Source organism: Nansenia antarctica (genome assembly GCF_963989245.1).
Source record: "Nansenia antarctica genome assembly, chromosome: 7".
Lineage (NCBI taxonomy): Eukaryota > Metazoa > Chordata > Actinopteri > Argentiniformes > Microstomatidae > Nansenia > Nansenia antarctica.
This window is the reverse complement of record NC_137677.1, coordinates 64842821-64867820: the sequence shown is the minus strand read 5'-3', so window position 1 is coordinate 64867820 and position 25000 is coordinate 64842821. Positions and strand designations below refer to the sequence as shown.

The 25000-nt window shown below is 48.4% G+C and overlaps 2 protein-coding genes across 4 annotated transcripts in view; one reads left to right on the top strand and one right to left on the bottom strand.

Moving 5' to 3' along the window:
* nr1i2 (nuclear receptor subfamily 1, group I, member 2) overlaps positions 1-25000 on the top strand; it is a 61606-nt gene that overhangs the window by 20285 nt on the left and 16321 nt on the right. For 2 of the 3 annotated variants that reach the window (XM_080537209.1, XM_080537207.1), the window contains exon 9: positions 54-579. In XM_080537209.1, the coding sequence (XP_080393335.1) occupies positions 54-195 (142 nt within the window). In that variant the 3' untranslated portion in view covers positions 196-579. Of the gene's footprint in view, positions 1-53; positions 690-25000 lie in introns of those variants that run through there. The other variant, XM_080537208.1, reaches the window with a different exon arrangement.
* gsk3ba (glycogen synthase kinase 3 beta-a) overlaps positions 13667-25000 on the bottom strand; it is a 24085-nt gene continuing 12751 nt past the window's right edge. The window contains 7 exon segments of the mRNA XM_080537043.1: positions 13667-13898; positions 15009-15107; positions 15838-16024; positions 19911-20006; positions 20512-20609; positions 21626-21732; positions 24845-24975. Coding sequence (XP_080393169.1) covers positions 13828-13898; positions 15009-15107; positions 15838-16024; positions 19911-20006; positions 20512-20609; positions 21626-21732; positions 24845-24975 — 789 coding nt within the window. The 3' untranslated portion in view covers positions 13667-13827.

Below are 25000 nucleotides of genomic sequence, written 5' to 3'. Positions count from 1 at the left end.
GCAGTATGCTAGTATGCCATTTCAAACGCTCCAGGCTCCCCTCGTCTCTCCAGGCTGCTGTACCCCATGATCCTGGCCTGTCTGACGGAGATGAGGACCATGAACGAGGAGTTCACCAAGCAGGTGCTGCAGATCCAGGAGGTCCAGCCAGAGGTCTCTCCTCTCATACTGGAGGTGATCAGCAAGGCCCCCTGAGACCTCCTCCTCTCCTCCCTCCTCTCCTCCCTCACATCCTCCCTCCTCTCCTCCCTGCTATCCTCCTTGCTCTGCTCCCTCCCATCCAGCAACAGGCATCAACAGGGACACCTAAACCACCTGTTGAACAAGTGTTCAGGATGAACGAGGCCCCCTGAGAGACCCGTCCCCCTGTCCCCCCTCCCTCCCTCCCTCCTTCCAACAGGCATTAACAGGGACACCTCTGATTTCAACATAGGAAATGTGCTCAGAACTTGCCGCTGCCGTGCCACCTACCAAAGCCCCTTTTAGACAAGCTTCAACGAGGGGGAAGAGAACCAGGAAGACCACCAGACCTGTTCAACTACTCTTGTTGTGAAGAAATCGTGAGCTTAGAATGATAAGGTTCTATCTCCGTTTTAGAATGATAAGGTTCTATCTCCGTTTAGAATGATAAGGTTCTATCTCCGTTTAGAATGATAAGGTTCTATCTCCGTTTAGGGTCGTTCAGAGATATTGAGAGTCAAAGTTTTACATTCCATTATGTTTTGTGAGATGGAACTTTGTATTTTATTAATTACTAACTCAAAAATGTCAACATTTAAAAATAACACCACACAGGCATTAATAAACACCTAATGGATCAGATTATGTAAAAAACTCAATCTTGACAAAAATGGAGATAGAACCTTATATTCTAACGCCACGAAATGTCACAGTGTCAAAGCAAGCACATCTGGGAAGAGGATCCTAAAAGATAACGACAAATGTATTTTTCTTCCTCTCAAGGACGTAATTGATGTTCTTTCAAAACCAACGTCAGTCACTTCAATACCAAAAAAAGCCATGTGTGTTTGATCTGAATTGTGAGATTGTATTTTTTAAATGTAGATACAGTAGTACAGTATATATCAGGATTATTCTGAATGTAACGCATTCCAATATGCAAAAAAAACATGATCTGCATTATCAATACACTAATTATGAAAATCATATCATCATATCAGCACACATTGTGTTATTGTGGGGACAGATGTCCTTTCCTGTTGTCTCGGGACTCTGGAGTGACTCTTTGTTTCTGTGAAAACACTTCACTACTGTCTGTCGTCGCCTTATCCAGAGACGTCCCTGTCCTCTGGTGTCTCTGGTGGGTGGTGTGTCTCCTCGCTGCTGAGGTTTAACTATTCGGTTGTTAAGTCTGACGTCAAACGTGACGTTTAGCAATTTCCGGGTCCAAACCAGAAATTCCCTGCACCAGAGTACCAGTGTACTACAGCACCAGAGTACCAGTGTACTACAGCACCAGAGTACCAGTGTACTAAAGCACCAGAGTACCAGTGTACTAAAGCACCAGAGTACCAGTGTACTAAAGCACCAGAGTACCAGTGTACTACAGCACAAGAGTACCAGTGTACTAAAGCACCAGAGTACCAGTGTACTACAGCACCAGAGTACCAGTGTACTAAAGCACCAGAGTACCAGTGTACTAAAGCACCAGAGTACCAGTGTACTAAAGCACCAGAGTACCAGTGTACTAAAGCACCAGAGTACCAGTGTACTAAAGCACCAGAGTACCAGTGTACTAAAGCACCAGAGTACCAGTGTACTAAAGCACCAGAGTACCAGTGTACTAAAGCACCAGAGTACCAGTGTACTAAAGCACCAGAGTACCAGTGTACTAAAGCACCAGAGTACCAGTGTACTAAAGCACCAGAGTACCAGTGTACTAAAGCACCAGAGTACCAGTGTACTACAGCACCAGAGTACCAGTGTACTAAAGCACCAGAGTACCAGTGTACTAAAGCACCAGAGTACCAGTGTACTAAAGCACCAGAGTACCAGTGTACTAAAGCACCAGAGTACCAGTGTACTAAAGCACCAGAGTACCAGTGTACTAAAGCACCAGAGTACCAGTGTACTAAAGCACCAGAGTACCAGTGTACTAAAGCACCAGAGTACCAGTGTACTAAAGCACCAGAGTACCAGTGTACTACAGCACCAGAGTACCAGTGTACTAAAGCACCAGAGTACCAGTGTACTAAAGCACCATAGTACCAGTGTACTAAAGCACCAGAGTACCAGTGTACTAAAGCACCATAGTACCAGTGTACTAAAGCACCAGAGTACCAGTGTACTAAAGCACCAGAGTACCAGTGTACTAAAGCACCATAGTACCAGTGTACTAAAGCACCAGAGTACCAGTGTACTAAAGCACCAGAGTACCAGTGTACTACAGCGGTAGAATGACAGTTCAATCGTTTTTTAGACTGGGATCTATTCATACAACAAGGGACACAGCAGCACATTCCCGTTTTTCCCATATTTGTCAGCGTCTTTGAGCCTCGGAAAAGCGCTATACAAACATAATGAATTATTATTATTACTGAGGCATTTCGAAGAGAGAGAGCGCCTCAGCCAACGTTGGACCCGGAAACACGTCACGACTTAACAACCGAATAATCATTCAGAAACACAATCAGGATCACGGTCACAGAATCGCTAAATGTTATGGTTCTGGTCAGGTGTATTTTAAGAATATGAGTGTGAGTTTTGTTGTGTTGTTGTTTCTATTGGAAATCTAAGTTTTCCCCATGTGAATTTTGGCACTTTCGTTTGTGATAAGCTGTGTGAATGTCAGGTTATAATTTTCTCTCCTGAATGTATCTTTTTTTGGTATGGTGTGACATGAGCAGACACCCACCCTAACCTTTGAACTTTGCCTTGTGATCCACGGTGCTGCCTCCCCCCCCCCCCTCTGTACAGTTCCACACCGGTAGAGGTAGAAAATCGGAGGACGGGCTCATTGTAACACATTGGAATGGTATGGAATGAGGAATGGTATCCTTGATGATAATCCGTCCTATGGATTACAATGAGCCCGTCCATTGATCTCTACCTCCGTTAGCCTCCCCTGTTCCACACACACGCCTCTTCTATCAGAGACTATCAGGCAGAAGGAGAGTTTGTGTTCCAGTGTTTATGTAAATAAAAGAGAAGTTATACATTTAAAGTTTTAAGTGTTATCTTCAAACAAAAACCGTCTTTAGTCAAGGGCAGGATCTTGATAACGATATATGTTTAGTGGTGTTACAGATCAATGAAGTCGATGTCATACACGTATCAATGGGCTGTGAAGTAGATCGGCCAGTCTGGTGAGGAAAGGCCCACTCAAGATCCGCCGCTTTGTGAAAGGTATGAAGGATGGAGAGAAAGGGAGTGAGGGGAGCTATGAGAGGATGGAGGAGGAGGAGGAGGAGGAGAAGAAGCATGAGGAGAGATGCAAAATGGTGGAAGAGGAGTTGATGAAAGTAATCCTGAAGAAGAAGCTGAGAAGAGAGGTAGAGGACAGAGAGAGGTAGAGGACAGAGAGAGAGGTAGAGGACAGAGAGAGGTAGAGGACAGAGAGAGAGAGAAGAGAGGTAGAGGACAGAGAGAGAGAGAAGAGAGGTAGGGGACAGAGTGAACACCAAAAGAAGAGAGAATGAGGTAAAGAATAGGCAGAGAAAGCAACACAGTCTGCAGGAGAGAACGAGTGATGAAAAGAGAAAAGAGAGGGAAGGGAGGGAGGAGAACAAGGAAAAGAAGGAATGTACCTTGAGTTGTTCATGGAACAAAACACTGAGATGGAAGCAAGGGAACGGCAGAGAAGACAGCAAGAAGAGACGCAGGGAAAGACTGAATGTGAACATGAACAGGCTGGAAAGGATGAGAGAGAAAGAGAGGGATGAGAGAGAAAGAGGGATGAGAGAGAAAGAGAGGGATGACAAGCTTAGAGGAGAGGCGGCAACAGGCGAAGGCAACAGTCGAGGAGATAAAGGCAACGATCAATAACCTTCTGAGAGAGGGAGAGGAAAGAAAGACAAAGGAGTGGATGAGAAAGGGGAGTTTGAGGAGGAGGGAGAGCAGGAGGAGGAGGAGGAGGAGGAGGGAGAGCAGGAGGAGGAGGAGGGAGAGCAGGCGGATGACAGATGAAGAAAGAGAAAGCTTGAGAGGGAGATCATGCAGGAAAATAATGAGAAAAAGACAGAGGAAGAGTAAAAGAAGGAACCAGAGGAGAGGAGGATGAGAGAGATTGAAATAAAGACAACAAGAAAGGTTAAGGAGAGAAAAGAAGAGGAGGGAGCGAAAGAGGAGAAACCCTTGGAATGCGATGAAGAGGGGTCGTGAGCTTAGAATGATAAGGTTCTATCTCCGTTTAGGGCAGTTCAGAGATATTGAGCGTCAAAGTTTTTACATTCCATTATGTTTTGTGAGATGGAACCTTTGTATTTTATTAATTACTAACTCAAAAATATCAACATTTTTAAAAATAACACCACACAGGCATTAATAAACACCTAATGGATCAGATTATGTAAAAACCTCAATTTTGACAAAAATGGACCTTATAATTCTAACGTCACGAACTGCCAATGGTGAGAGTGCAAACTTGGAAAGAGACAGAAAGGTTGAGACAGACAACAGTCTGGAAGAATGGACAGACCGTGAGGATGGTGTGAGCGATGGAATAAGGCAAAAGGACGAGGATGAGGTAACGAAAGACAACGTCCGGAGCGATGGGGAGACAGGAGAGAGGGATGGGGAGACAGGAGAGAGGGATGGGAGACAGGAGAGAGGGATGGGGAGACAGGAGAGAGGGATGGGGAGACAGAAGAGAGGGATGGGGAGAGAGGAGAGAGGGAGGGGGAGACAGGAGAGAGGGATGGGGAGACAGGAGAGAGGGATGGGGAGACAGAAGAGAGGGATGGGGAGACAGGAGAGAGCGATGGGGAGACAGAAGAGAGGGATGGGAGACAGGAGAGAGGGATGGGAGACAGGAGAGAGCGATGGGGAGACAGGAGAGAGGGATGGGAGACAGGAGAGAGGGATGGGGAGACAGGAGAGAGGGATGGGGAGACAGGAGAGAGGGATGGGGAGACAGGAGAGAGGGATGGGGAGACAGGAGAGAGGGATGGGGAGACAGGAGAGAGCGATGGGAGACAGGAGAGAGCGATGGGGAGACAGGAGAGAGCGATGGGGAGACAGGAGAGAGGGATGGGAGACAGGAGAGAGGGATGGGGAGACAGGAGAGAGGGATGGGGAGACAGAAGAGAGGGATGGGAGACAGAAGAGAGGGATGGGGAGACAGAAGAGAGGGATGGGAGACAGAAGAGAGGGATGGGGAGACAGGAGAGAGCGATGGGGAGACAGAAGAGAGGGATGGGAGACAGGAGAGAGGGATGGGAGACAGGAGAGAGCGATGGGGAGACAGGAGAGAGGGATGGGAGACAGGAGAGAGGGATGGGGAGACAGGAGAGAGGGATGGGGAGACAGGAGAGAGGGATGGGGAGACAGGAGAGAGGGATGGGGAGACAGGAGAGAGGGATGGGGAGACAGGAGAGAGCGATGGGAGACAGGAGAGAGCGATGGGGAGACAGGAGAGAGCGATGGGGAGACAGGAGAGAGGGATGGGAGACAGGAGAGAGGGATGGGGAGACAGGAGAGAGGGATGGGGAGACAGAAGAGAGGGATGGGAGACAGAAGAGAGGGATGGGGAGACAGAAGAGAGGGATGGGAGACAGAAGAGAGGGATGGGGAGACAGGAGAGAGCGATGGGGGAGACAGGAGAGAGGGAGGGTAGACAGGAGAGAGCGATGGGGAGACAGGAGAGAGGGATGGGGAGACAGGAGAGAGCGATGGGGAGACAGGAGAGAGGGATGGGAGACAGGAGAGAGGGATGGGGGAGACAGGAGAGAGGGATGGGGAGACAGGAGAGAGGGATGGGAGACAGGAGAGAGGGATGGGGAGACAGGAGAGAGGGATGGGAGACAGGAGAGAGGGATGGGGAGACAGGAGAGAGGGATGGGAGACAGGAGAGAGGGATGGGAGACAGGAGAGAGGGATGGGGAGACAGGAGAGAGGGATGGGAGACAGGAGAGAGGGATGGGGAGACAGGAGAGAGGGAAGGGGGAGACAGGAGAGAGGGATGGGAGACAGAAGAGAGGGATGGGGAGACAGAAGAGAGGGATGGGGAGACAGAAGAGAGGGATGGGGAGACAGGAGAGAGGGAAGGGGGAGACAGGAGAGAGGGATGGGAGACAGAAGAGAGGGATGGGGAGACAGAAGAGAGGGATGGGGAGACAGAAGAGAGGGATGGGAGACAGAAGAGAGGGATGGGGAGACAGAAGAGAGGGATGGGGAGACAGGAGAGAGGGATGGGAGACAGGAGAGAGGGATGGGGAGACAGGAGAGAGGGATGGGAGACAGGAGAGAGGGATGGGGAGACAGGAGAGAGGGATGGGAGACAGGAGAGAGGGATGGGGAGACAGAAGAGAGGGATGGGAGACAGGAGAGAGGGATGGGAGACAGGAGAGAGGGATGGGGAGACAGGAGAGAGCGATGGGGAGACAGAAGAGAGGGATGGGAGACAGGAGAGAGGGATGGGGAGACAGAAGAGAGGGATGGGAGACAGGAGAGAGGGATGGGGAGACAGGAGAGAGGGATGGGGAGACAGGAGAGAGGGATGGGAGACAGAAGAGAGCGATGGGGGAGACAGGAGAGGGATGGGAGACAGAAGAGAGGGATTGGAGACAGGAGAGAGGGATGGGGAGACAGAAGAGAGGGATGGGGAGACAGAAGAGAGGGATGGGGAGACAGGAGAGAGGGATGGGGAGACAGGAGAGAGGGATGGGAGACAGAAGAGAGCGATGGGGGAGACAGGAGAGGGATGGGAGACAGAAGAGAGGGATTGGAGACAGGAGAGAGGGATGGGGAGACAGAAGAGAGGGATGGGGAGACAGGAGAGAGGGATGGGGAGACAGAAGAGAGGGATGGGAGACAGGAGAGAGGGATGGGGAGACAGGAGAGAGGGATGGGGGAGACAGGAGAGAGGGATGGGGGAGACAGGAGAGAGCGATGGGGGAGACAGGAGAGGGATGGGAGACAGAAGAGAGTGATGGGGAGACAGGAGAGAGGGATGGGGAGACAGGAGAGAGGGATGGGGAGACAGGAGAGAGGGATGGGGAGACAGAAGAGAGGGATGGGAGACAGGAGAGAGGGATGGGGAGACAGGAGAGAGGGATGGGAGACAGAAGAGAGCGATGGGGGAGACAGAAGAGAGGGATGGGAGACAGGAGAGAGGGATGGGAGACAGAAGAGAGGGATGGGGAGACAGGAGAGAGGGATGGGGAGACAGGAGAGAGGGATGGGAGAGACAGGAGAGAGGGATGGGAGACAGGAGAGAGGGATGGGGAGACAGGAGAGAGCGATGGGGGAGACAGGAGAGAGGGATGGGAGACAGGAGAGAGGGATGGGGAGACAGGAGAGAGGGATGGGGAGACAGGAGAGAGGGATGGGGAGACAGGAGAGAGGGATGGGGAGACAGGAGAGAGCGATGGGGGAGACAGGAGAGAGGGATGGGGGAGACAGGAGAGAGGGATGGGGAGACAGAAGAGAGCGATGGGGGAGACAGGAGAGAGGGATGGGAGACAGAAGAGAGGGATTGGAGACAGGAGAGAGGGATGGGGAGACAGAAGAGAGGGATGGGAGACAGGAGAAAGCGATGGGGAGACAGAAGAGAGGGATGGGGAGACAGAAGAGAGGGATGGGGAGACAGGAGAGAGGGATGGGAGACAGGAGAGAGGGATGGGGAGACAGGAGAGAGGGATGGGGAGACAGGAGAGAGGGATGGGGAGACAGGAGAGAGGGATGGGGGAGACAGGAGAGAGGGATGGGAGACAGGAGAAAGCGATGGGGAGACAGGAGAGAGGGATGGGGAGACAGGAGAGAGGGATGGGGGAGACAGGAGAGAGGGATGGGAGACAGGAGAGAGGGATGGGAGACAGGAGAGAGGGAAGGGGGAGACAGAAGAGAGGGATGGGGGACAGGAGAAAGCGATGGGGAGACAGGAGAGAGGGATGGGGAGACAGGAGAGAGGGATGGGAGACAGGAGAAAGCGATGGGGAGACAGAAGAGAGGGATGGGGGAGACAGGAGAGAGGGATGGGGAGACAGGAGAGAGGGATGGGAGACAGGAGAGAGGGAAGGGAGACAGGAGAGAGGGATGGGAGACAGGAGAGAGGAATGGGGAGACAGAAGAGAGGGATGGGGAGACAGGAGAGAGGGATGGGGAGACAGGAGAGAGGGAAGGGAGACAGGAGAGAGGGATGGGAGACAGAAGAGAGGGATGGGGGAGACAGGAGAGAGGGATGGGGAGACAGGAGAGAGGGATGGGGAGACAGGAGAGAGGGGGAGACAGGAGAGAGGGATGGGGAGACAGGAGAGAGGGATGGGGGAGACAGGAGAGAGCGATGGGAGACAGGAGAGAGGGATGGGGAGACAGGAGAGAGGGGGAGACAGGAGAGGGAAGGGGAGACAGGAGAGAGGGATGGGAGACAGGAGAGAGGGATGGGGAGACAGAAGAGAGGGAAGGGGGAGACAGGAGAGAGGGATGGGAGACAGAAGAGAGGGATGGGGAGACAGAAGAGAGGGAAGGGGAGACAGGAGAGAGGGAAGGGGGAGACAGAAGAGAGGGATGGGGAGACAGAAGAGAGGGATGGGGAGACAGAAGAGAGGGATGGGGAGACAGAAGAGAGGGATGGGGAGACAGAAGAGAGGGAAGGGGAGACAGGAGAGAGGGAAGGGGGAGACAGGAGAGATGGATGGGGAGACAGGAGAGAGGGATGGGGAGACAGGAGAGAGGGATGGGAGACAGGAGAGAGGGATGGGGGAGACAGGAGAGAGGGATGGGGAGACAGGAGAGAGGGATGAAGAACAGACAGACTCAGAAGACATGGAGACACGTCAGTCAAACAAACAGAAAAGAAGAACGAGAAACAGGGGTACCGGTGAAAAGAAAGTGGGGCCACTCACCGATGAAGAATGGACAGACAACGACGACTCTCTTGGAGATGAAAGAAAAGAAAAAGATAGAGAGAAAAAAGTGTGTGTGGAGAGGAAATAAGAACTAGACTAATCTGGAGAGAGAGAGAAAACTATGAAGATAGATATGGGACAAAACTTGAACCTACAACCTCACGAGTTTTGTCCCATATCTATCTTCATGCAATATTCTTCACACTAAATGTTTGTGTGTGTGTACGAGTTGCTTTTCTGGGTCTGTCAATGACTAATGGTGTTCTGAGTAAAGTTAAGGAGTGATATAAACATCAGAAACAAAACTGACTGCATTCATCCTTAAGCTACAGTGCTTTAGTAGCGGCCTCTAGTGGTGACTGTCTCTCATAACCATGCAGCTCAGAGACAGACAGCAGCACCTTGTTGAATCTAAAACACGAAGAATTAAGGCAGTTCTGAAGACAAAAGAGAGTCCAACACGGTACTAGCAAGGTGTACCTAATGAAGTGGCCGGTTAGTGTTTATACATATACACACACACACTATATACATATATACACACATACACACACTCACACATGTATATATGTGTGCATATATATTCAAATATATATGTTACGGTACATGTTGGAATACGGTACATGTGGGAAAACTAGGGTTAGGGTTAGGTGCTACGTCGACTTGGTACATGCTGGCATGTCTAACCCTAACCCTAACCCTAGATTTCCCACATGTACCGTAACATATATACACACACACACACACACACACTGTACACACACGTACTCAGTGTAAAAACAGGCCAACACAGTGGTGTGTTCATTTCCAGGCTATCCTACACTTTATTTAATGCAAATTACAGTACCAGGGAACCAGGGGACTATTCCTCAGAGCACGCAGGGGGAATATTTACAGGGGCGCACATTTAGCATACCTTCACAGAACAAAAACAAAACAAAACAAAAAAGAAAAAACATTTCAAATGAAATATAAATTTCAGTCACAAACAGAGGCATTCAAGTAGTAGTATTGTTATATAGGTTGTTTTTTGTTTGTATTTTTCTCGTTTTTCTTTTAAACCCAGATAGCATATTCTTCTGCCACAAGTGTGTGTGCGGTGCGGTGCGATAATCTGTATATAATTCACTATCCTTGCTTGTCTTTTTCTTTTTTTGGTAACTGTTTTAAAACCTTTGTGATGTAGTCGTTTTTTGTCATTGTTTTTTTTGTTGTTGTCATTTTCTTCTTTTTTTTTTTTTACACGGTTCACTCTGGTTGAACTGGAGTCAGGAGGTGAAGTGGTCACACTGCGGTCAGACTGCAGTTACAGGCCCGGTGGGTGTAGGATAGCAACACGTCTATGAATGCAAATATTACAGCAAGCGTGACAGGAGAGGACAGGGAGGGGGAGGGGCTACAGGACTCAACCCTGAGGTGCTACTGAATACCCTACACACCACAGGAGAGAGAGAGGGGCAGAATACCCTACACACCACAGGAGAGAGAGAGAGGGGCAGAATACCCTACACACCACAGGAGAGAGAGAGAGGCAGAATACCCTACACACCACAGGAGAGAGAGAGAGGCAGAATACCCTACACACCAGGAGAGAGAGGCAGAATACCCTACACACCAGGAGAGAGAGGCAGAATACCCTACACACCACAGGAGAGAGAGGCAGAATACCCTACACACCACAGGAGAGAGGCAGAATACCCTACACACCACAGGAGAGAGAGGCAGAAGGACACAACCAGAGAGAGAGAGAGATAGAAAGAGAAAATAAGAGTGAGAATTATGCATTATTGCCCCTTAGGATGGCTTGTCAGAACATAGACGTCGTCGATTGGCTTTGATACCAGAACCAGAACCAGAACCAACACTGTGAACACATACAGATACACACTGTATATGACGCTTGAATCCATCCTCACAACCCCACTTCCAAAACACGTGTGTGCGTGTGCGTGTGCGTGCCCTAGTTTAAATCATTGGGAAAAGAAAGAAAAGAAAAAAAACATTTATCAAAGTAGAACACTCATTTTCAAACAGTTGTTTTGTTTGTTTGTTTACAGATAATATCTGTATGTCTTAGAAACAAAAGCATGTGTCATAACGACTTAACAAAGAGGATGATGGAGAACTCAACGGTATGGTATGTGTGTGTGCGCTATGGTGGGGAAGATCTGAGTGGGCATGAGAGAGAGAGAGAGAGAAAGAGGGAAAAAAGAGAGAGAGAGTGTGTGTGTGTGAGAGAGAGAGAGAGAGAGTGTGTGTGTGTGTGTGTGTGTGAGAGAGAGAGTGTGTGTGTGTGTGTGTGTGTGAGAGAGAGAGAGAGAGTGTGTGTGAGAGAGAGAGAGAGTGTGTGTGTGTGTGGCGGAGAATAAGACATTCAACAGCACCAAATGGGAAAGTCACAATGCAGGACCACGTGATGGGGGGGGTGTGTGTGTGTGTGTGTGTGTGTGTGTATGTGTGTGTGTGTGTGGGGGGGGGGGGGGGGGGAGGGTAGGGGGCAGGAAGGAGACAAGGCGAAGGTGTATGAAAGCAAAGGCACTCCAAACTATAGATACACTATACATGACTAGTTATTGTTACAATAATACAGCTGTCATCTACCGTACTGTACAGGTAAGATTGAACTATATGGCTGGATAACACTCCTCCTCATCTACAATATCCAACAGACAAGTCACTTTTGCCCTGATTTTTTTTTTTTCCTCATTATTTTCTTTTCATTTATTTTTCCTGCCTCCTCCTCGTCCCGATGTCGTCTTTGTTTTTGCTCGTAGACAGAACATGGGTCTGCATATATACACATACCATGACAACGTGAAAAGAAAACAACAGCAAAAACAGATAAAAACAAACAAAATAACCCCCCCCCAAAACATAACAACAACAACAACAACATACACGTCAGGATTTGGTGAGGAGCATTTATACTGTATATACAAATTCTGTTGTGTTTTTTTTTGTGTGTTTTCTTTTTTTTTCTTCCATAGTTTAACCTTAAAGTAAAGTCGCTTCCGAGAGAGAGCGATTGTACCAGTGTGGTGTGGCTCTGTGTGGCTGGTGGAGAGATGAGACTGAGGAAGAGGAGGAGAGAGGAAGGGGGGGGGGGCTAGAGAAACACTGGGTCAGTGGTCACAATACACAGAGAACCAAAAGAGAGAGGAGGAGGACTCCCCCAGAAACACCTCTCCACCAGTTTTGGGGGGGGGGAGAAAAAAGAAGAAGAATTGACTTTGAAATCTTCTCATAGATAAGACAGATGTGGTCAGGGGGACCACAGAGACTCATCGTCACAGGGAGTCATCGTCAGAGAGTCGTGTCACTGTCACCGAGTCACCACCGTCACGGAGAGTCACCGTCACAGAGAGTCAGAGTCACCGTCACAGAGAGTCAGAGTCACCGTCACAGAGTCACTTTGAGTGGTAAATAAAGGACAGGTAAGGAAATAGACCTTCGGTCTAAACCCGTCTGCAGCATGAACAAACACGTTATGGACAAACAGAAAGATAAGGAAGTGGCTGCTGGAACCCAGAGCTTTCTCTCTCCAGCGCAGAGAACAAACGTGGAACCGTCTGGGCTTCTTACGTCTCTAGTCAGCAGGCAAATATTGCCACTGCTCTGGCCAGATAAGGAGCTAACCGTTTATGATTTCTGAACCATCGAAGTATAATATACATATATCTATATATACTTTTTTTTTACATAATGCAAAGTAATATATAAACTGTGTATGTATGTATATATAATACAAGCACACAGAACAGGGAGACATGTGGGTCACGTACATCTCACATGTCGATCCGAAGACTGGACTGCCCAGGTCCGGCGGGGGAGTAGAAAACAAAAATAAAAACAGAATCCGAATAAAACCGCTCTCGCTAAACCGTTTTTTTTTTTCTCTTCTCTTCTTTTCTTTTCTTTTTTTCTTTTAAAACAACCCCAGGCAAACCCTCTGATTGAACTGTCCAGAACCACAAACATCAGGGCCATCATGCATCTGTGTGTGCGGGTGTGTGTGTGTGTGTGTGTGTGGTGTCTTCTGTGTCTACAGTATGTGTGTGTGTGTGTGTGTGTGCCTCATGCCTAATCAGCAGTACTGAAGGTCAGGTGAATGCAGGGGGGGGGTGAGGTAAGGGGGGGTAACCCTGGGTGCTCCTTACCATACTCAGGCCATGCACTAGAGGAGGAGCCAGGGGAACCGCCCGTGGGGGGTGGGGGGGGCAGGGGTCGAAGGTCAAGGGCCAAGATGGTGGTGAGAGGCAGAACGATTTGGAAAGGGGGGGTGGGGGGGGGTAGGAAGAGTAAGGGTGGGGGAGGACCTTGGCTGGAGAGGGGGGGGTCTGTGAGCGACCGTAATATATATGTTTATATATATATATATATATATAGATTGTCCTCTTAGAAACGTTAGCAGGCTAGAGTTATGTATACGTTAGGTTTATATATGAATATTTTTGTTGTTTCACCAGACCTCCCCCTGCCCCGCCCACCCCCTCCCCCTGCCCCGCCCACCCCCCCCTCTCCCTCCCCTATACGGGTAATCAGAGAGACATCCTCAGTGGAGGATCTACAACCAATCAAACAGCTTAGGAGGGGTCAGGTTTGGGGGGGGGGGGCGACACTCCGACTTGATAGGTGTCTGTGTGTTTTTGTCGTTGTCATGGCGGCTGTTTTTGTTTTTTTTCTTTCTCCCAGCGGTACCCCCCCCCCGGGCCGTGTCAGTGTCCCTCCCCTGTCCGTCACAGCAGAGGGTGGGAGGGGCCTGTGGGGGGGAGGGGGGGGGGCAGGGGCGGGGCTTGGGGGTTCAGGAGGTGGAGTTGGAGGCGGAGGCTGAGGCGGTAGTGGTGCTGGGGCCCCGCTCTGTGCTGCCACCGTCTGTGGAGAAGAGGGAACAGCACATTACTCAGTGTGACACTAGTGAGCTTAGAATGATACGTATCTATCTTAGAATGATGAGGTTCTATCTTAGAATGATAAGGTTCTATCTTAGAATGATAAGGTTCTATCTTAGAATGATAAGGTTCTATCTCCGTTTAGAATGATAAGGTTCTATCTTAGAATGATAAGGTTCTATCTTAGAATGATAAGGTTCTATCTCCGTTTAGAATGATAAGGTTCTATCTTAGAATGATAAGGTTCTATCTTAGAATGATAAGGTTCTATCTTAGAATGATAAGGTTCTATCTTAGAATGATAAGGTTCTATCTCCGTTTAGAATGATAAGGTTCTATCTCCGTTTAGGGCAGTTCAGAGATATTGAGCGTCAAAGTTTTTACATTCCATTATGTTTTGTGAGATGGAACCTTTGTATTTTATTAATTACTAACTCCAAAATGTCAACATTTTAAAAACAACACCACACAGGCATTAATAAACACCTAATGGAACAGATTATGTAAAAAAACAAAATTTTGACAAAAAGAAAGAAAATGCGATTATGTGCATTTCCATTAACTGGTTTTGGGGCGAATATGCGATATAATTAGTGGAATTAGTGGGATGGATGAAGTTGTTGAGAGAGAGAGGGAAGAAAGAAAGGAAGGAAGGAAGAAAGGAGAGAGGGAGAAAGAGTAAGGGGGGGGAATGAGAGACGGAGGTGGTGGACAGACAGAGAGGGGGGGTGGAGAGAGAAAGCAGAGAGGGATATATGGAGACAGAACGCAATGAGATGAGAAGAGATGGGGGGAGGGGGAGGGGGGGGGTGAGAGAAGGAGAGATGGGGGGAGGGGGAGGGGGGGGTGAGAGAAGGAGAGATGGGGGGAGGGGGGGGGTGAGAGAAGGAGAGAGGGGGAGAGAGAAGGAGAGATGGGGGAGGGGGAGGGGGGAGAGAGAAGGAGAGATGGGGGAGGGGGAGGGGGGTGAGAGAAGGAGAGATGGGGGAGGGGGAGGGGGGGGGAGAGAGAAGGAGAGATGGGGGGAGGCGGAGCTGGGGGTGAGAGAAGGAGAGATGGGGGGAGGGGGAGGTGAGAGAAGGAGAGCGCTGACCTGTAGTGGCGGAGGCGTTGGTTGGGGTGGAGGCGGCGCCCTGACTGCGGGCGTGGGCGGGGATTAGGATGGAGGCCAGGGAGGGATTACTGGACAGCTCTGAGGGGAGAGAGAGACCGGCGACCGCAGATTAGGGCAGATTAGGGCAGATTACAGACGGTAAACGCATCAAAGACCACCTGGGCTAACGTCAGGTACGAGGCTAGAGGTTAACGCCGACACCATGAGGTCAGTGTCACACAGCGTGGGTCTGGGGAGACATCATGCGTCATCATGACGACAGCGTGACATCAGCAGCCACTGTGGAAGAACCGTAAGAATCTTACACAACACAAAGGTCGACAACATCTGTCTGACAGACAGGCAGACAGAGACAGACAGAGAGAGAGAGAGAGAGACAGACAGAGAGACAGAGAGAGAGAGAGAGACGACAAAGAGAAAGATTTGAAAAGAGGGGACGGAGGAAAAACTGACAGTCAGTGTGTGTGTGTGTGTGTGTGTGTGTGTGTGTGAGTGTGTGAGAGACGGAGAGATCGAGCGGAAACAGGAAAGAAAGAAAGGAAGGGTAACACAGAAAAGAGAGTGAGACAGAGGAGGAGTGTGTGAGACAAAGAGAGAGAGAGAAAGAGAGAGGGAGAAAGAGAGAGAGAAAGAGAGAGAGACAGAGGGAGAGATAGAGACAGAAAGAGAGAGAGCGAGAGAGAGCGAGACAGAGAGAGAGATAGAGACAGAAAGAGACAGACAGACAGACAGACAGATAGAGAGAGATAGATAGAGACAGACAGACAGAGAGACAGAGAGAGACAGAGAGAGGGAGGGCCTGTCGTACCCTGGGTGGTGAAGTTGAAGAGGCTGGGCTTCTCCCGGCCGTTGGGCAGCTTGACGTCGGGGTCCCGCAGCTCGTCGAAGAAGGAGTGAGCGCACGCCTCCAGGGGGGTCAGGCGGGCGGTGGGCGTGTACTCCAGCAGGCGGGAGCACAGGGCGATGGCCTCGGGGGGCGTACGCGGCCGGAACACCTGGCCCAACCAATCAGGGAGAGAGAGAGAGGCGTCAGCGAGCCAATCGCAGAGAGGAAGGAGAGCGCAGGAATCGTCGAGGAGCCGATCGATCGTCGTAGCCGTAACGGAGACTAGACACAGAGACGTAGGATACTAGAGACTGAGTGAGGGGTGAGAGAGGAGGAGGCATGCCGTGGGTCTCTCTGGTTAGACGTGAGCGTGAGACGGAGGTCGTCACGAGGACGTGTGTTAAGATGCAGACGCATGCTGGCAACATCGTCGCATGGCTGTGTGTTAGTCAAAGTAGTGTGTGTTGTCAAAGTGCTGTTTGTCTTTCTAACTCTTCTGAGATAGGGTAAGTCTCCAGGGATTGTCTGTGTGTGTGTGTTTAGTTAATCTAGGAAGGGGGGTGTCTGAGTGTGTGTGTCTGTCTATCTGTGTGTCTCTAGGGGCGGCTGTGGCGCAGGAGGTAGAGCCGCCGTCTAATGATCTCAAGGTTGCCAGATCGGCGGTTCGAGCCCCGGCTGGCCACATGTCGAAGTGTCCTTGGGCAAGACACTGAACCCCTAATTGCTCCCAGTGAGCGGGCCGGCGCCTTGCATGGTAGCTTGCCGCCATTGGTGTGTGAATGTGTGTGTGAGTGGGTGAATTTGAGGCCGTTGTAAAGCGCTTTGGATAAAGGCGCTATATAAGTGCAGTCCATTTACCGTGTGTGTGTGTGTGTGTGTATCTGTCTTAATTTACGAAGGCCTCGGCCCTACTGGAACAGTACATTAGGAGCAGCTTGCTTGCTGACTGACTAAGTGGCTGTGGGACGCAGTTCTACAGAACGACCACAAGGTGGAGCCTGAAGAGCTGCCACGAGGACCTGCTCCAGCATGGTGCCTGCCCATTGGCTTATGATGTATTGTAGATCGTCCAATGTCAGAGCAGTAGGCGGGGCTTCTAAGCAGGGGGGCGGGGCAACACAAGGATGAGACATTTCCATGTCTGCCAAATCAGACCAGAGCACTTTCACAGTCTCATAATGAGTAAGCATGTTCCTGTGATGCTGCAAACCTATTGGTGTGTGTGTGTGTATGTAAGACCACCCCCATTGAGGGAGGTGAAGCTTTGATCTGTGTTTAACATGCATTCACAGAGACATTATTGTGAGTTCACACACACACACGTAACATAGTTGATGATACAGTGGGGGAAACAAGTATTCAACGCATCAAAGAAAAATAAACTTAATTCAATAAAACTACACAGCCAAAGAAATCGTAACACTCCAATCCATAGAAAAGGTTCTGTGCAATAAAGGCGAATGACACAGGAGAGGAGAATTGTGTCAAAGTTTTTACATTCCATTATGTTTTGTGAGATGGAACCTTTGTATTTTATTAATTACTAACAAAAAAGGTCAACATTTTAAAAATAACACCACACAGGCATTAATAAACACCTAATGGATCAGATTATGTAAAAACAATAATCAATTTTGATCTCAAATGGAGATAGAACCTTATAATTCTAACGTCACGCTTTGTTGACAGCTTCAAGATGCTTCCTGTACGAACAAACTAAATCTCTCACAGGGATCAGGTGGGATTCTGGCCCGTTCTTCATCACAGACAGTCTTTACATCTGGAACATTCTAGGGTGGTGAATCTGGATCTTGGTAAATGGACTGCACTTATATAGCGCCTTATTCCAAAGCGCTTTACAATGGCCTCTCATTCACCCATTCACACACACATTCACACACCAATGGCGGCAAGCTACCATGCAAGGCGCCGGCCGGCCCGCTCACTGGGAGCAATTTGGGGTTCAGTGTCTTGCCCAAGAACACTTCGACATGTGGCCAGCCGGGGCTCGAACCGCCGATCTGCCAACCTTCCGATCATTAGACGCCGACTCCTCTACTTCCTGAGACACAGCCGCCCCCTTGTCTTTTCTTCAGTAATGGAGTCTTCTGGGAGATTGCAAATGGAGACCGTGACGGTGGCATGCATCGCCTATTGTTTTCTTTGTGACAACTCGTGACGTTAGAATTATAAGGTTCTATCTCCATCCATTTGGTCAAAATTGAGTTTCTTACATAATCTGATCCATTAGGTGTTTATTAATGCCTGTGTGGTGTTATTTTTAAAATGTTGACATTTTTGAGTTAGTAATTAATAATATACAAAGGTTCCATCTCACAAAACATAATGGAATGTAAAAACTTTGACGCTCAATATCTCTGAACTGCCCTAAACGGAGATAGAACCTTATCATTCTAAACGGAGATAGAACCTTATCATTCTAAACGGAGATAGAACCTCATCATTCTAAGATAGAACCTCATCATTCTAAGATAGAATCTTATCATTCTAAGATAGAACCTTATCATTCTAAGATAGAATCTTATCATTCTAAGATAGAGCCTTATCATTCTAAGATAGAGCCTTATCATTCTAAGATCACGAACTGTCCCCTCTCTGCTAGCGTGGTCCTTGGCTCTTGGGCTCTGACTCTCCTGACTGACTTTCTCACGGTCAGTCAGACATCTTGCGAGCAACTCTTGTATGTGGCCGGTTGATTGGTCGAGTGATGTTCCTTCCACTTGTGGATAACGGCCCCAACGGTGCTTAGAGGAACATTTAGGAGTAGAGGAGAAATGCGTTGGCCAACCAGTGCCGTTACTACGCTGCTCAACAATGTTGTTGTGACGGTCTTGCGAGAGCTCTTTGCCTCTACCCACGATGAGATGTTTCTTGCAGGAAAGAAGCTTGGTTCTAATATATATATATTAGTTTACTTGCATTCAGAGGTGGGAAACTCTTCTTCAAAGAGTGGAAGTACTTACCCACCCACATGCACTAACCCAGCTGATTCTAATTAGCACATGTAGGAGAACTCATTAGTGTCACAAGCTGGTTTTGTACTTTCTTCCTGTGTCGTTCCACTTTATTGCACTTGGTTTTTTAATGGATTGGAAGGTTCCAATTTCTTTAGCTGTGTAGCTTTAATGAGTTAATACCAATAGTCTGGTCTCAATTTCATGTGAATCGCTGCAATGGAAATATGTTTAATTACATTTTCTTTTGATGTGTTGAATACTTATTTATTATCAACACTGCATGTGCATGTATGTGTGTACTGATGAGTCATGTATGTGTGTACTGATGAGTCATGTATGTGTGTACTGATGAGTCATGTATGTGTGTACTGATGAGTCATGTATGTGTGTACTGATGAGTCATGTATGTGTGTACTGATGAGTCATGTATGTGTGTACTGATGAGTCATGTATGTGTGTACTGATGAGTCATGTGTGTGTGTACTGATGAGACATGTATGTGTGTACTGATGAGTCATGTATGTGTGTACTGATGAGTCATGTATGTGTGTACTGATGAGTCAGGCAGCAGAGACAAGATGATGAACCGGGGGTTACGAGCAGCAGGCAGCCAATCGGCTGGTGAGACGTACGACCCAATCTCCAATCAAACCCAAGACCTGAAAAAACCTGTGTGATGGTGTCCGATCCGTCCTAGTCAAATAGAGATACTTCCTCCGACTATGACCACGTTTCTTAAAACCATTACAGATCAACTTAGACCCATCGAGAGGTTAACAGTCCTAGAGATATAATATAATATAAAATATATGAAATCAATCGTTTACGTTTTATGATCGTCAAGCGTCTTGGGGCGTCGGGGCTCGGGGTTGATCAGGGATTGGTTCGTACAGACGAGAGGGCGGGGCTAGGGGAGATGGTAAGGAAGGTGTGGGAGGGGCCACAGAGTCTGGGCAGGCCCGCAAGCCGAGCACAGAGTCATTTGCGGGGTTGGGGGGGGGGGCGGAGGGCGGAGGGCGGAGGGAGGGTTGGGAGGAGCGTAGAGTAGTAAAAGGGTTCGTGTACCTGTTGACTCACCTTAGTCCAAGGGTGTGCCTTAATCTGGGGGAACTTAAACTCAGTGTAGTTTGGGTTCATCTCTCGGATCTGCTCTCTTGTAGGGGTCCCCAGAACCTGCAGAGGAGAGGAGAGGAGGAGAGGAGAGGAGGAAGGGAACAGGGCGAGAGGAGGGGAGGGGAGAGACCAGGGGAAGAGGGGAGGGGAGGGAGAGGACAGAAGAGATGAGAGGAGGAGAGACAACAGAAGAGATTTGGAGGGAAATTTAAGGGGGGGAGGGGGGATAGTAGAGGAGTTAGAAGAAAGTTGGACAGGTGACAAAATTCAATCAGTTTCCATTCATTGCCAGACACAAACCAAAGTGAAGAAAAAGCATTAAAAAAAAGCATTAAAAAAAAGGCATTAAAAGTACATAAATAAGCAACACTCATACAACAGGGGAGGCTGGTGGAGGTAGACATCGGAGGACAGGCTCATTATAACACATGGAACGGAAAAGCGAATGGTACCAAACATGTCGACACCGTTCCTCATTCCGTCCCATGCGTCACAATGAGCCCGTCCTCCGATGTCTACCTCCGCCAGCCTCCCCTGACAGAGACCCAGAGAGAACGTTGCATACCTTGATGATCTCCACCAGTTGATCCACTCCGCTGTCGCCAGGGAAGATCGGTTGTCCTAGCAACAGCTCCGCTAGCACACAGCCAGCTGACCAGACATCTGAGGGTGTGTGTGGGGGGGGGGGAGGACATAAACAGGAAGGGGAAGTGAGCAAGGAATAAAGAGGGCTGTGGGGGTGGGAGGGAGGGTACTGATGCTCCATATGTATGCTGCCCTGCAGAAGCTAACCGCAGTAACTACGCAAACAGTGAAACTGAGAAAAATGGCTTTAAAGTTCTTTGACTATCCAGCCAAATGTGTTGCTGTACTGCAATTCTTTATATCCCTTTTCTCTAAAAACGGAGCAAGACTGAACTCTGAAACGTTGTCACAAGACAAAACAGATATCGAGTTAAGTTCAATCTCACGTATAACTCAATTGTGAAACATTTTAGTTACTGCGGTTAGCCTGTGCAGGGCAGTATGGCTTTCTTATAGGTTGGACAGAGCTAAAAGCTTGTTTAGAAGAAGATGATAGAAGGTTTTTCCTTCTATCAATGGCCCCGGGCCTGAGCTGGATTACTCTTCCTGCTACGACTGGTGGATTGATGATTCACTTGCTTAGTCAATTGTATTGATTGTAAGTCGCTTTGGAATAAGGCGTCTGCTAAATGACAAAAAATGTAAAAGATGTAAATGTCTAAAACATCTCATATGACGGGGGTAAGAAGATGTTTTCAGTTATCTGTTGGGAGACTTTACACACTACAGGGCCGAGCCGAGCCGTACTGTGCTGTGCTGTGCTGTGCTGTGCTGGCTCAGACGTGTCTTTTCTAGCTAGATGGTTTCTGCAACAACAGTGGACGCGTATCGTAGCCAGCCCAGTACGGCTCGGCTCGGCAGGGCTCTGCAGCGTGAATGAGTGTGTGTGTGTGTGTGTTGGTGTGTGTCTGTGTATGTGAGTGTCAGTGAGAGTGTGTGTGGGGTACTAGCCTTTCTGGCACGGCTGAGCTTCTCTGAGTGGGTGCCCACGGATATGTGTGTGTGTGTGTGTGTGTGTGTGTGTTGGTGTACTGTACCTATGCTGGAGGTGTAGTCTGTGTGTGTGTGTGTGTGTGTGTGTGTGTGTGTGTTACCTATGCTGGAGGTGTAGTCGGTGGCACCGAAGATGAGCTCCGGGGCTCTGTAGTATCGGGAGCAGATGTACGACACGTTGGGCTCGCCACGGACCAGCTGCTTAGCGCTGAGGACAGACAGGGTCAGGGTTAGGACCACATACTCACACAGAGGACCACACCACACACTCACACAGAGGACCACACACACCACACACTCACAGAGGACCAGACACACCACACACTCACACAGAGGACCAGACACACCACACACTCACACAGAGGACCAGACACACCACACACTCACACAGAGGACCACACACACCACACACTCACACTAGGGATGGACGGTTTCCAATTATTGAAACCGAAAAACCGTCAAAGACTAAAACCGGGGTTTTCCGGTTAACCGAAAAATACATTTAAAAAAAAGAAATTAAAAAAAAGCGCCAATTTCAAATAATTGAGCCCTACTGCTACAATACACTCATGTCGAACACCATTAAAACACCGTAAGCACAGTCGCAACACATTTAGGCTACTTAGTTTCACAAATATAAGTGGAAAGGCAGACTTTTGTAAGCTACACCATACAAGAAAACACATGAACACTTAACACACCAGCTCCGCTGATCCAGGGTGCACGCCTGCACGGAAGATCATCTCTTGGAACAGCGTCTTCATTGAATGAACTGCTTTCTCAATATCTTGGTTCTTAGACAAAGTTTCAGCTGCTGCTCAATGTATTTAAATATTTGAATACTGCTCAATAATCACTGAAATATTAGACTTAGAATTATGCAGTGAACATACTTAAAGCTTTTCATAAAAACCACATGCCGCGAGACTGACTCGTCCTGAACTGTCGTAAGTCAATCAACAAAGAATGCCCCATCAAAATAAAAGTGCCCATGGTAGAGCTGTCAAAATAGAGCTTTCAAAATAAATGTACTAATACAGATAGAGATAAATACAGAACTACCTTTGCGTCACTAAGTGGCCGCGTATCTTCTATAAAAAATTTGTTTTTCAGATTTTATCCCTTTTTCACCCAATTTGGTAGCCAATTTAACCCAACTTAGCATCCAATTATCCCCTGCCTATTGCATTGGATCCGCCGCCCGACCCCGTGGCCGGCAGTCCCAGAGGAGGGCGCCAGGCAGACTAGGCTGACTGGCTCCTCGAGCCCAGTACCGTTATTCCGGCACCCCAGGGGGCGGTGTTGCGCGACGGATCCTAGTCCAGAAATACTCCTATACCCCCCCTCGGAAGCGGCCGGCCAATATGGCGCTTCCCGTGTGTCTCGGCCATATCTGGATCTGGCGAGCCGGGATACGAACCCCGGCCCCGGTGGGCAGCATGCACTAGCGGCCAGTGCGTAGACCGCTACACCACCGCGGGACGACCGCGTATCTTCTGAGACATGCGTTCAGTCATCACTTTCAGTAGCGCCTTCACACACAGTGGCGCTGTGCACAAACACTCTTGATCCGTATAGCTCTTGTTTTATTATATTGTGGTTTAGTAAATACTGCACTTGGAGTTACATTCAATGCATGATTTGTGCTATAGAACATAAATAAAGTTTGATTGATTGATTGATTGATATCAAATCACATGTTATTTCTATAGCGCATTTCTCACAAAAGTGACCCAATGCGCTTTACAGAGAGCAGCGAAAATGATCTTATTAAATGTAAGCGAGTAATTGTAAAAAACCTTTCCTATCTACCAATAACTGAAGGCAACTATCTTTCCCATAGAGTGATTCGTTACCCTTAAATATAATCCCAATTAGATATTAATCCTCAGTTATTCTTCACAACTGACCAAACCTCTCACTCATTGCGCGGCAGATTCAGACTGTATCATTGTTATTTTCACACACGACAAATATGTGACATGTTCCAGTTTTATTCTTATTCTATTTTATTCTTCTAAAAAATAAAAAAAATAAAAAAAATACGGTTTCAGACGGTTTTGATAAAAAAACGTTTCTATTTTTATAAACCCCGGTTTTCGGTATAACCAAAAAACCGTCCATCCCTAACTCACACAGAGGACCACACACTCACACAGAGGACCACACACTCTGACAGAGGACCAGACACACCACACACTCACACATAGGGCTTTCACACCGGCAAAGAACCGTGCGTCTGGAACCGGCCGGCGCGTTCAGACCGAAGCTCAATTGGTTCGGAACCTGAAAAGTTGGTTCGCAGCGGGCACCAAAAAATAGTGGTTCTCAAGCGCGAACCAAAACGTAGAACAGTCACGTCGTCAGAGGGTGTGTCCTATTCTAGGCTGCAGAGACCAGCAAGGAGGAAGTAGACAAAATGTAATCTAATCTAAATCTAATCATTAGTGATCAAAAACAATATCAAAAGTGTCATTATTCTCTCTATCTTCCTCACATGCTCAGCAAACACACACACGCATCGCGCGGACATGCGCGAACGCGAATTTCGTAAGCCATTTCTATTCCAGTAATGGAGCAGCTGATTAGTAAAAGAACGCATATAGAAAGTGTCTTTTGTTTTGTTTCACAGAAAATTGTGTTTATTTCAGATACTGTAGTAGTGGAAGATATTATCCTCTTTTCCAGTGAAGTAGCTGCCATCTAGTTGTGAATTGTTTTGTTTATCCCGCCCCTTCATCACCCAGCGTTGATGACGCGGATGGTTCAGGTTACACTGGTATGAACGCGGGCTCGCTCGCCAGACAGCACCAAGGTTCAGAGGTTTCCGAACACGAACGCGAACCGGCACGGTTCTTTGCCGGTGTGAAAGCCCTAACAGAGGACCAGACACACCACACACTCACACAGAGGACCACACACACACACACTTAACCTCTACACACACTCTACACCTTCATGTTTATCATCGTAATCATCGTAATCATCATCATCATCATCATCATCATCATCATCATCACCAACATCAGAATAATCATCATCATCATCATCATCATTATTGTCAACATCCTAGACTGGATCCTCAGAGCTACCAGACGTGATCTAGATATTCAACGTATTCAACGTCGCTAAAGGAAAATCCAGGCAAATTTTTGTTGAGAGACTTCAAAATCAAAATAAGCCTACATTTTCCTTTAGCAACGTTGATGTAATACCCCCCAGATGTAAACCTGATCTAGACCTGATGTAGACCTGATCTAGACCTGATGTAGACCTGATCTAGACCTGATGTAGACCTGATCTAGGTGATGTAGTCTCACCTGCCGAAGTCACAGAGCTTGAGCACAGCCGTCTCTGGGTCCAGCAGCAGGTTCTGGGGCTTGATGTCCCGGTGGCAGATCCCAAACGAGTGGATGTAGGCAAGACTCCGGAACAGCTGGTACATGTACAACTACACACACAGAAACACACACACA